The sequence below is a fragment of the Danio aesculapii genome, chromosome 10 (genome assembly GCF_903798145.1).
Source record: "Danio aesculapii chromosome 10, fDanAes4.1, whole genome shotgun sequence".
Lineage (NCBI taxonomy): Eukaryota > Metazoa > Chordata > Actinopteri > Cypriniformes > Danionidae > Danio > Danio aesculapii.
In genome coordinates, this window is record NC_079444.1 from 23,017,320 (window position 1) to 23,028,694 (window position 11,375).

General features: G+C 35.1%; 3 protein-coding genes across 3 annotated transcripts; 1 reads left to right on the forward strand and 2 right to left on the reverse strand.

Annotated features, from left to right (window-relative positions):
• Positions 1-14: 14 nt before the first annotated feature.
• On the reverse strand, positions 15-5,025 carry si:ch1073-143l10.2 (uncharacterized protein LOC565165 homolog). Its single transcript, XM_056466510.1, has 6 exons — positions 4,743-5,025; positions 4,586-4,649; positions 4,405-4,492; positions 2,971-3,044; positions 2,643-2,894; positions 15-430 (listed from the first exon to the last, which is right to left on the reverse strand). Exons 1-6 carry the CDS (start codon positions 4,828-4,830, stop codon positions 310-312), a joined length of 687 nt encoding a protein of 228 aa, XP_056322485.1. The 5' UTR covers positions 4,831-5,025; the 3' UTR covers positions 15-309.
• A 9-nt stretch (positions 5,026-5,034) lies between these two features.
• med11 (mediator complex subunit 11) lies at positions 5,035-9,088 on the forward strand. The gene is made up of 4 exons (XM_056466511.1): positions 5,035-5,137; positions 5,323-5,406; positions 8,303-8,433; positions 8,696-9,088. Exons 2-4 carry the CDS (start codon positions 5,337-5,339, stop codon positions 8,837-8,839), a joined length of 345 nt encoding a protein of 114 aa, XP_056322486.1. The 5' UTR covers positions 5,035-5,137; positions 5,323-5,336; the 3' UTR covers positions 8,840-9,088.
• Positions 9,089-9,104: 16 nt separating this feature from the next.
• On the reverse strand, positions 9,105-11,300 carry rnasekb (ribonuclease, RNase K b). Its single transcript, XM_056466512.1, has 3 exons — positions 11,097-11,300; positions 10,583-10,665; positions 9,105-9,715 (listed from the first exon to the last, which is right to left on the reverse strand). Exons 1-3 carry the CDS (start codon positions 11,172-11,174, stop codon positions 9,571-9,573), a joined length of 306 nt encoding a protein of 101 aa, XP_056322487.1. The 5' UTR covers positions 11,175-11,300; the 3' UTR covers positions 9,105-9,570.
• Between the last annotated feature and the right edge of the window lie 75 nt (positions 11,301-11,375).

The window sequence follows — 11,375 nt, forward strand, 5'->3', positions numbered from 1 at the left end:
TATTAGTAACACTTTCAAGTTTCATATGTTATTTAAAATTAACTCATAGAAACACTGCTTGCTTACACTTGTATACGACATGTTTATCTGTTAGCATTAGCTGTTGCCTAAATGCTAAAAACACCGTAAATAAATGTTTTAACTATTAGCAAATTAGATATTGTAAACTGTTAACCAATTAACGTCCCTCGCCTTTACATTCAGCAATCCACCATTTTGGTCTTTATTTTACCAGCTTTCTTGAATGCTGAATGTAAAATGTGTACAAAAACTATATAAAATGTTACATTCGTTGTCGTTAAGTAAGTATTAAGATGGAGGGCGCTGAATTTTGGACTCGGAGGGTTTGTTTTCGGAGATGTTTGTTGCACACGGTGGGCGAGACCTGGCGCGATACCGCTTCTTTAGACAACCAGCCAAACGCTGCCACCTGGTGGACGATGGAAGACATTTCAGGTCATGTACGTGCAAAACCATTGGAGAAACAAGGAAGAGATCCAGTATTTAATCCCGAAAATAATACATTTGCTTAAATTTACTCACCCTCAGGCCACCCAAGATGACGTGTAGATTTTTTAGTAGAAGGTTAAAGTTTAAGCTGAAACCATGATTCATAAAATACAAGTCTATTTGAGAGTCTAAAAACAAACAGGCAAAATGAAATGGTTTGTTCACCCAAAAATTTAAATGCTCTTTTTAATTACTCACCCTCATGTCATTTGAATCCATTGAAACCTTCTCTTATCTTCAGAACACAATTTAAGATATTTCAGATGAAATCCGAGAGCTCTTAAAAGTCAGCAACAGTCCTGAGACATTCAAAGTCCAGAAAAGGAACCAAAAACATGGTCAAAATATTTTCTCAGCAACTTCATTGGTTTAACTGTAATCGTATGAAGGTGCAAACATACATTTGTGTGACAAAACAAATGTAAAAGTGGCTTTGTTCACCAATCTCTTTTCCTTGTAGGTGTGCACGTTTCCTACTACAGGCATTACAAAGTATTGCCATTAGAGTCAGCAGCTCAACACACATGGTAGCATGGTATGGCCTGTAGTAAATGTGCAAGCTGACCTGATGTGAAAGATATTCACCTTATTCTTTGAGTACGAGCAGGCCCAGCCATTTGAATCTTTTTGGCTTAAGACATCCGGTCTCACTCACTTTCATTCATTTTTAGACGTTTAAAACAGCTCGTTATGCTGCTCGATATTTTCTTATTATTTTATTCAGCTTTGTCTGTATAGTCATGAACACACTTGTTTGCAGAGATGTTTTCTGCAGTTAATTATTCCCAGTCATTTCTCCCATAGGCAACTGAATCGTAAGTTCTAAACTATTGCAAGAACGTGCGATCGTCAGGTGAACATTGTTTTTACAGTTTTAACGGCCCCCAAATACGTTTTTGGAGCTTCCTAAGAATACAGTTAAACCACTGAAGTGAAACAGGATGTTTTGACAATGTTTTTGGTAATCTTTCTGAACTTTAAAACCCTCAGATTTCATGTCAAATATCTGAATTTGAGTTCTGAATTTGAACAAAGGATTCAGAGGGTTGCGACATGAGGGTGAGCAGTTTATAACAGAGTTTGAATTTTTGGGTGATCTAATCGTTTAATATCTGTGGCTCCAGATGATAGATTCATGACTTTTATAAAGCAATACAGTTAGTCTGTGCAAAAAAAAAATGAAATGGGGATGCAAGAATGACGTCAGAATTAGTTTTTACAGTTTTAACAGCCGCAAAAAATGTTCTTGGAGCTTCTAAAGATTACAGCTGAACCACTGAAGTGACACAGGATGTTTTTGGATCCTTTTCTGCACTTTGAACATCTCAGGATGATTCCTGTCTCTAGAGGATGAGGAAACCCTCAGATTTCATGTCAAATATCTTAATTTGTGTTCTGAATTTGAACAAAGGTTTGGAACAACATGAGGGTGAGCAATTTATAACAGAAATTAATATATGTGGCTCCTGATGATACATTGTTGTTGTGTTATAAATAAAAACTATCAATCTGTGCAAAAAATGAAATTAAGATGTGCAGAAATGACATCGGATTCTGCAGAATAATTTGCAGTGTGTCATTTTCCAACAGGATTTGTTATAATAGGAAATTATTCATTTAAATGATCTGTGGTAACCAAAACTTGACAATACTTTAAATGTTTGTTAATCAATGACATGAAATACACAGATCTTTTTCTCGTAAGTCAAAAACTCCCCATTACAAAAACCCATAGGAACCCATGGCAAATTAGTCTTCTGATGTCAGTCCAGCACCATATATTTGCATCATTATTACCTTCAATTCACAGCCTCCACAAATGGCCCTAGTCATGTTAGAAGTAATACTGTAGTAAATGATGTTCAGTTTCTTGCACAGAACATTATTTTCACTCTACAAGACATCAATGTGTGTCATCAGGAGGAGCTACAAGTATCTTATTTATTAATTTGCTTTATTACTCTGAAAGAGCTGGTAGTGACTTGCATTATATAAATCAACAATGAGCAGTTTTAGCTCAAATCTTGTTTAATATTCTACTAAAAAAAAGCTCACCTGCATCTCTGATGGCCAAATTTCCCCCAGTTTTTGGGTGACCTAAATCCTTTATTTAAAAATATGACTACATTCACCTTTCTTGTGTTGCGTTGTGTTTATTGATCCTCTCAGCCTCCTCTTTCTTCTCCTCCAGCCAGCGTTCCAGGAGCTGCTCGTTCTGCAGGTTTGCGGCTGAAAGCTGCTCTCTCAGTGTCTTCTGCTCCAGTCTCAGTGCCGTCAGCTCCTTCGACTGACACTCCAGCTCATACTCATATTCTTCTAGATTAGCCTTCAGACATGAGGACCCCTGGGCCAACAGTACTGCCTCAGTCCTGTAACGGGACACTCTACAGAGGGACAACACTGTTAGGACTGCTCTTATGGACGGATTTATTTATGTACTTTTAAGACGGTTTGACCTACTGTGAGTGACAGTATTGTAATTCTGCATCCTTCAGGTATATATTGCTGGTCAGATCTGAAATTTTCTGCTTGAGCTACAACAACAATCAGCACAAGAAGAGCATTAGACATTAGATCACACAGCCTATATAATGTGCCTTTTTTGGTTGTCATTCATTCATTTCCCTTCAGCTTAGTCTCTTTATTCATCAGGGGTTGCCACAGTGGAATGAACCGCCAACTTATCCAACATATGTTTTACGCAGTGGATGCCCTTCCAGCTGCAACCCAGTGCTGGGAAATACCCGTACACTCATTCACACACATAAACTACACCCAATTTACTTTATTTAATTCACCTATAGCGCATGTCGTTGGGGGAAACTGAAGCACCCGGAGGAAACCCACGCAAACACGGGGAGAACATGCAAACTCCACACAGAAATGTCAGCTGACCCAGCTGGGACTTAAACCAGCGACCTTCTTGCTGTGACAGGTGACAGTGCTAACCACTTTTGGTGTTGTGTAATGTTTTCACCAATATTTAGATATGTTCCTTTGTCATTCAGCTTAACACAATTTCATGTACAAATGAAATGACGTGATTGTTCTGGCCTGTAATTATTAAAACACCTAAAGAATAAGTGATCATGCTAAGCTACTATATTTTTATTTATTTAAATGTACTGCAGACAATAGTTTAAACTGACACTGTAAAAAGCGATCAGTTGACTTTACTTAAAAAAAAGAGAGTAAACCCGTTCCCTTTAAATCTTTATGTGAATGAACTATGTGCATCATTTTAAGAATTAACTCAGCTTATCAGTTCAAAGTTACAAATGGATTTACTTACTTTTTTAAGTAAAGTCAACTTGTTGATTTAAGCAACTGGTTTACTCACATCGGTTTTTACAGTGTACTTAAACCTTATATAAAAATTGAGAATTTAGTTAGTATTTTGAGTTGCACTGTGTAGTTTTAAAGTCCTTAAATGATTCTTCTTCTAAATAGAAATATAATTTAATATATTACATAATACAATATATAGAAAAATAATATATTTTGATATGTAAATGTACAGTGTAATAAATATAAATATTTATAAATAAATCTACATTTGTGAACTTATGTATAAAAAATGTATAAACAGTAAATTTATTTTGCTCAGATAGAAAGAAATTAAACAGGACTCTATATAGAATAAAAAAAGAAGCTAAACTATACTTAAAGCTGTAGTACCCTTTATTTTATCACTTTGATTCTTGGAAAAATGTGTTTGTGCATATTTTTCGATAATTAAAATTAAATAATGTGTTCAAAGACTGAGAAAGCAAAGTAACAATTTTATAAGCTGTAAAAAAAACAATAAAATTTGGCATAAAATACTACAATTCGAAGGGGAAATGAAACAAAAGTTGTATCAGTGATGTCTAATGATATGAATATTTTTCTCACCTGTTGATTAAAAAGCTCCATCTCATTCACTCTCAAATAGAGTGTCCCACCTTCATCAGGGCATCTAGATCCTTTATTTTCTTTAGAACTGTCAAAAATAACATGCAGCAAAACATCAAGTGCAAAGAATGGAAACTGATTTAAGCTAAAATAAAAAATAAACACAGACAATGTATCCTACCAGCTTGTGTCCATGCTTTGCCAGAGTTTGACATGAAAGTCCAACATCTCCTCCAGCTTGGACACTGCCAAAGTAACGTTAACCCATCAATCATTACTCAATAAAAACACACTTCCTCTGTTTCTCTTCATTTGACTGCATCTTTACTAAAACTCACCTTTGTGGAAGAGGCCAGAGAAAGGATCTTTCTGCCTGCAGTCTCTGTGAAACAGCTCTACGCGCACGTGACTCTTCCAAGACTCCATGATCTGCTGCTGAGGAGCTCACAAAATCCACCTATTTCCCTCTCTCCTGTTGTGTTATTGCATTGTTTTCACGTTAAACGACACGAAATACCATGTGCAATTAATGTATGTGACAGGTTTGCTCTAGCTGTAGCGCAAATCGCTTTAATTACCAGTTAAACTTCAACCAGAAAGCCATCCAGTCCAATTCGCGTTTCGATTATTATTGCTCTTTTGCGGCTTCCGTAGTATTTCATTCGCCACATACTGAAAGTGCTTTGTGTAACGTTAGCCCGTGGAATTTATCGATAAGTGTGTTAATGTACATGTACGTAGCCTTACACTGTTTTACATGTTCATCCATTACGTTTGATGGTTATTTGGTGTTTATACTATTACTGTATAGCTAACGCGTGTTTGTTTATCGGTCATTCTGTATGTTGTTAGGAGGCGAGCGCTTGTCTGGTCTGTTTAAACACTTATTATATACTTGTGTGCTTATTTTTGCTGTAGGTTTTGTGGAGGGAATGGCTAATGACAGACTGAGAGCTTTAGAGGATGTGGAAAAGGAGATTGCTTTAGTGCTGCAGAGTGCAGGTTTGTGTCACATCAGAGATGTATGCAATGAAACACTTATAATGTTAACGTTATCCCAACAAACACATCTAAGTTACGTTGTGGCGATGTCTCTACAACGTTGCATTTTTTCAAAGGCAACGTCGCCACTTACGTGCTCGCTACATTGGTACTACGTAGAAATGTAAGACATGAGAAGTCTAGCACTGTTGTCCTGTGACGTTCAGCAACCGTGAGACGACGTTCTTACTACATGTATTAAGGGTTTTTTCCTGTCAGTTTATTAATACTGGCTAGAATACAGGATAAGCAGTAATACGTTTACAGTATTGCTTAATATTAAATATTGTTCGTTCATTTTTCCTTTTTAATTTAATATCTGCATGTGTAAACTTTAAAAAGTGAAAATGCCACACAAATGAATATAATCAACCCATTTTGTTATATATTTCACAACATTTAATACATACAGTACACATCTAATTATTAGCAAACTATAAATTAAAGTTTAAATTATATTAAATAATTAACTGTATACAATCAAACTAGAAGGGTAGACTAAATTAAAATGTCAATTGAGAGGGTAAACAAACAATATATATAGGTTTAATAAAAATTAAATGTAACGTACGTATTATTTAAACCCAATGCTGTCCAAAACCCACAACAAATCCGTTCTTTTTTGGTACACTACAATATTTTTAGTAGTCTAAAACGTATTCTGTACCCCCAGAAACATTGCGCAATTAAAACGCTGATGTTTCAAAGCTCATAAGAGGATAAGAAAATCTATATTCATTGAGTGGTTTAATCCAGAATTGTTTTTTTGGTGCACTAGTTTATTGATTTCAACAAAAACAAGTCTGGATAAGTTGTATTTAGCGTAACATAAAAGGAAATCCACGTTATTCGCACATTCAGACTTTCTCCTTAATAATATAATTTCAGAAAAGTATTCTTTGCAAATTCTAAATAGGGAAATCATATTAGCAGCCAATGACTATAAAAGTACAGCATTGTTCACAGTCAATCAAATAGTGCTAATGTTGTTTTGAAGTCATACTTACATGTGATTTCAGACCGAATATTCAAAGTACCATGGTTAACAGTATAGGGAGCGTGTTACAAGTTGTCACTGAAGGAATGTGCGAATATAAAACCAACTTTACCTCAATGAAGCATTACCATCCTCAACTCACACATGCACTGCCCCCATACATGCACACACATGGACTGGACTTTATGCAACACATATCAAATTATATACAGCTTGTATATATCTCTCATTCAGCCTCAGAACAGTTTTCTCCATCTCACCCTACCCCCCTCCCTCTCGTCCCCTATTTTTGTACTACCGTTTATCATCTTACATTTTCATATCGTATATGTCTCTTGTTCTACCTCAAAATTGTTTACTCCGCCTCATCCCCTATTTTTTACCACTATTTATTTATAAGCTCACATTTACATAGTACATCTTGTATATGTCTCCCTTTCTGCCACAGAATCGTTTACTTCACCTCTCCATACCCCCCTCATCTCCTATTTTTCACAACTATTTGTTTATCATCTTAAATTTACATGGTGCATCTTGTATATATCCCCCATTCTACCTCAGATGTGTTTACTCCACCTCATCCTACCCGCCTATTTTGCACTACTGTTTATCGTCTACAGTTATTTCTACTGTAACTTCGTCACCTTGGAATTATAAGGTTCTATCTGCGTTCTGAATGATTCTGAGATATTGAGCTTCAAAGTTTTTGCATTCCATAAAGCAAACAGTATGTGTGTAACATTTGTTTTTGTCAAATTGTCAAATAAAGTCTTAAAATGTAAACAACTTATAAAAAACATCCCATAATGTAAATAAGTTGTCATTTAATAAGAATATGTCAATAACTCAATTTTGACAAAAATATCAGATAGAACCTTATAATTCTAAGGTGACGACTTGTTGTTTAGTGTGATCTGTATTGAATGATATATTTACATGTTTGCACTGAGTAGTGAGATGCGCTCTGTAGCTGCCGTCACAGGCAACTCTCATATAATACAGACAATAATATGCACTTTACAGTTAAAACTTCAATATATATTTCAAATATTCAGTTATCATTAGAATAATTATGTAATCTCTATTTGTTAGGTATGTGTCGCATCGTGTTAACGGCTTTGCCATATGTGAACATGTATGACTATGTGTGCATATGTTAATGTATAATCAGGCAGTCAAGTGTATTTCTTTACGTGTTGAATGCGCACTTTATATATCGGCTGTATGTATTTTTCCATTCATTATGTGCAAATGCCACCTTTAAAGGGTTAATTTAAGTTTATGTATTTCTTTTCGTAGTTCTGACGCATTGTTAGGACATAAAGGGATGCAAGGCTAGAATGTACAGGACATGCTACAGACTTGTGTCCGAATAAATATCAGTTAATATAAAGAACGACTCAAGCCTGTTTCATCTCGAGTGGAGTAACACACTCAATCTTCAATCGTACATGTATATAATGTACATTGTATACATCTACAGTGACAATAAAAGGCATTCTAATCTAACCTGGCCAGACAGGGAGTCCAACAGATGTGTTCAACTTATTGAGGAACATTTTGTTTTTAATTAGGGGTTTTGATGATAATACATATATCTATTTAACCCTTATGAAAAATTATCAGTCGCTCTCTAAAAGTAAAAGTGCAGTTTTTTGTGGCATTTTGTTTACCATTTGCATACCCACATTTTTACTAAAAACAGTGTGATTAAACTAAGCTTCATGTAGCAAAACAACGGTTAATGTGTTTATCGTAGTTGAGTTGCAAAACCACAACCTTATTATTACAACTTTTTGGTGTTCATTTTGTCCATTTTAATCAAATATATAAATTGAGTATTAATAATCTGTCTTTCAGGAACTATTGTCTTGGAGCTTTCCAAAGAGAAGGCCAATGCCAGTTTATTAGACCGACAGCTGAATCAGTTCCAGACCTCCATCAACAGAGTCGAGAGTGAACTCAGTTCACAGATAAGATATCTGACACAAGTGAGTGTCTATCTATCTATCTATCTATCTATCTATCTATCTGTCTGTCTGTCTGTCTGTCTGTCTGTCTGTCTGTCTGTCTGTCTGTCTGTCTGTCTGTCTGTCCGTCCGTCCATCTATCTATCTATATCTATCTATATATCTGTCTGTCTGTCTATCCGTCCATCCATCCATCCATCCATCCATCCATCCATCCATCCATCCATCTATCTATAATAACAAATCTTCCTCTCCTTTGTTTATTTTTATTGTTTGAGTGAAGGTGGCTACAGGTCAACCTCATGAGGGATCAACGTACTCAGCGAGAAAGGACTGTCAGATGGCACTAAACCGTGCAGAATATGCCCGTGTCAAGCTGGGGGAGCTGGGTCGCACCTGTGAGATGATGCTTGACCCGCAGACGTAAAAACTGGAGACGAAAGACTGTTGTTTTGTAATATTTGGCAGCCGACATTCAAGACAAGCGAACAAACACTTTTTATTTTTCACAATCTAAAGGAAATTCCATGACAGACCCTGTGATTCATTTAAATCATTCTTTGTAGTAAAATAGCACCATAACTCTTTTGTCATGTTTGTTAAGCATTGTAACATGGTATAGCTTTTATACTAGTTTTTCCTAAAGAACAATAAAATATTTGTTTTTCACCAGCAATTTATTGAAGGGAACGTAAGATTCTCAGTTCACTTTTATTGTTGTGATAATGCCAAGTATACAGCACAACGCTTGCGAGGTAACAGACATGTAAATCACCACACAAACATTTAAATATTGCAATTCAAAAAGAAAAAAGTGCACCACACACACAAATCCTATATGAACACCAGCTTCTATCATCTGGACCCATAGTGTTTTATAGTACAGGCAAAACTTTTTTTGTGTATTTATATCATAGGGAACGTGTAGTCAATCTAACAACACAACATGTATATATGCACACAGCAGGTATTTGTGCATATTTATTGTATGTTTTAAAGAATCATTTCGCTTTGTATTCATTTACAGTACTAGTATTTCAATTGTTTAAATCTTGAGCCAAAGCTGAACTGCCAAATAGATTCATTTCTCTCCTAGATTGTTGAGTAGTCTTTTATATATAAATAATTAGGAATAACATGAGATGAATTCACATTTAATTATGTGACCATGTACTCTTGGCGCTTGTTAAGGCGAACCTGACACAGAGATACTGCGCCAACACCTACATAGATGGCAGCGGCAATGAAGCAGTTGATTCCGACTTGGTTGTAGAGTCCGTAAATGATCTGCGGTGGATCTTTGCTGTTGAAGACAAATAAAATTTTACAGCTTAACATTTGCATGCAGATATGTAATATTATCAGCTCACAGACTTATTTATAACAACAGCTGAAGACATTCTGTGACCTTCTGATTTAAAGATTCTAAAGATCTATTTATTATCTAACAACGTTAATCTTATATAATAGTAAAAAATTAAATTAGCATAAAAAGTACAATTCGCTTTGAAAATCGGCTTGTGATTGGTCAGTGTGTAGCCAATCAAATGACTGCAAAAAATCTGCTTAGCATGCATACAAAAATAATTTTGCACTGATGATTAGGCTCACCGAACTAGTCAAACAAACAATAAACCCGCTCTGCCAGTTCCATGAATGCAACTTACTCAAATTATGATTACAATCTATAATAATTTAGTTTTTTAAATGTATGTGATTTATCACAAAATATGATTAGTTTCTGTAAAAGCAAAGCTGAATTGTAAGCAGTCTTCAGTTTCATACAAACTTAAAAAGACATTATTCTGATATGCTGATTTGCTGCACAGGAAACATTTAATGTTGCTACTTAATATTATGGAAAGCATGCTACATTTTTCAATTATCTGATTAATATGTTCAAAAGAAAATAACTTATTGTAAATATAAATCTTTTATAAGACAATACATGTGCTTACAGCCACTTTTGATTGATTTAGCATGTCCTTGCTGGAAAACAAAAATCTTACTGGCTTCAAAAATTTCAACTGTCTTAACACTTTCTATTATGTGTTTTCTGGAACATGGCAGCATTAATATATATATATATATATATATATATATATATATATATATATATATATATATATATATATATATATATATATATATATACTGTGGCATAACTTACTCATTACGAATGTCTTCCTCAGTAAATGGAACATCTTCGATGAGAACAGCTGATTTTGCACTGAAGAAGATCCCCAGCATCGACTGAAATAAAGACAATAACAAATGTTGCTATGAATAATATTAAGTGGAATTAATTATTAAAGGACACCGTGTGTGTGCATATATATATATATATATATATATATATATATTATATATATATATATATATATATATATATATATATATATAAAATGAATGAAAAAAATAGTCAAGCCAAGGCCTCTCCATCCTACGATCTCAACACCTGCTGTTACATTCCTCGAGTTATTTTCCTATGGTGCTGATAAATATGTAGTTAAACTGATCTATTGATGCAAATGTAATACAAATATCTGCATTTATTTATCTGCGTACTTTCAAATACACGAATATTTACTATTATCAGGTGTTCCCGTCGATTGGAGTAAATACCATTAACGTCAGCTAACGTAAGAGCTAGCATGCAATGTCACGTAGACTGTAATCCTTACCAGCATAATAACACCCCAGACGCTCAACACGATCCCGCATGCGGCCAATTTGGGCCCACAAAATAAGAGCGACGGCATTTTATCCGAAATCCCCCACCGATTCTTCCTCTCAAAACTGGGAGAAAGATGCTACATCCAATCGGGATGACAGCCAGCCTCTTTCTTCATCGACGACGGGATGTGTAGTGGCGACGCTCGGGATTGTTCGGCTGGTTCCGTAATTATTCGGCGACACTCGGTTATTTTCGTTTGCATGTTGCGCAGATCGTGTGCGATCTT

Excerpts from the sequence above, each read along its gene's own strand:
- si:ch1073-143l10.2 (XM_056466510.1), bottom strand. The coding sequence starts at position 4,830 with ATGGAGTCTTGGAAGAGTCACGTGCGCGTAGAGCTGTTTCACAGAGAC. Across the intron at positions 4,493-4,585 it reads CAAAGCATGGACACAAGCTG|TTCTAAAGAAAATAAAGGAT; the intron begins GTAGGATACATT and ends TATTTTTGACAG. Across the intron at positions 2,895-2,970 it reads TTACAATACTGTCACTCACA|AGTGTCCCGTTACAGGACTG; the intron begins GTAGGTCAAACC and ends GTCCCTCTGTAG.
- med11 (XM_056466511.1), top strand. The coding sequence starts at position 5,337 with ATGGCTAATGACAGACTGAGAGCTTTAGAGGATGTGGAAAAGGAGATT. Across the intron at positions 5,407-8,302 it reads TTTAGTGCTGCAGAGTGCAG|GAACTATTGTCTTGGAGCTT; the intron begins GTTTGTGTCACA and ends TCTGTCTTTCAG. Across the intron at positions 8,434-8,695 it reads AGATAAGATATCTGACACAA|GTGGCTACAGGTCAACCTCA; the intron begins GTGAGTGTCTAT and ends GTTTGAGTGAAG.
- rnasekb (XM_056466512.1), bottom strand. The coding sequence starts at position 11,174 with ATGCCGTCGCTCTTATTTTGTGGGCCCAAATTGGCCGCATGCGGGATC. Across the intron at positions 10,666-11,096 it reads TCTGGGGTGTTATTATGCTG|TCGATGCTGGGGATCTTCTT; the intron begins GTAAGGATTACA and ends TCTTTATTTCAG. Across the intron at positions 9,716-10,582 it reads GAGGAAGACATTCGTAATGA|CAAAGATCCACCGCAGATCA; the intron begins GTAAGTTATGCC and ends TGTCTTCAACAG.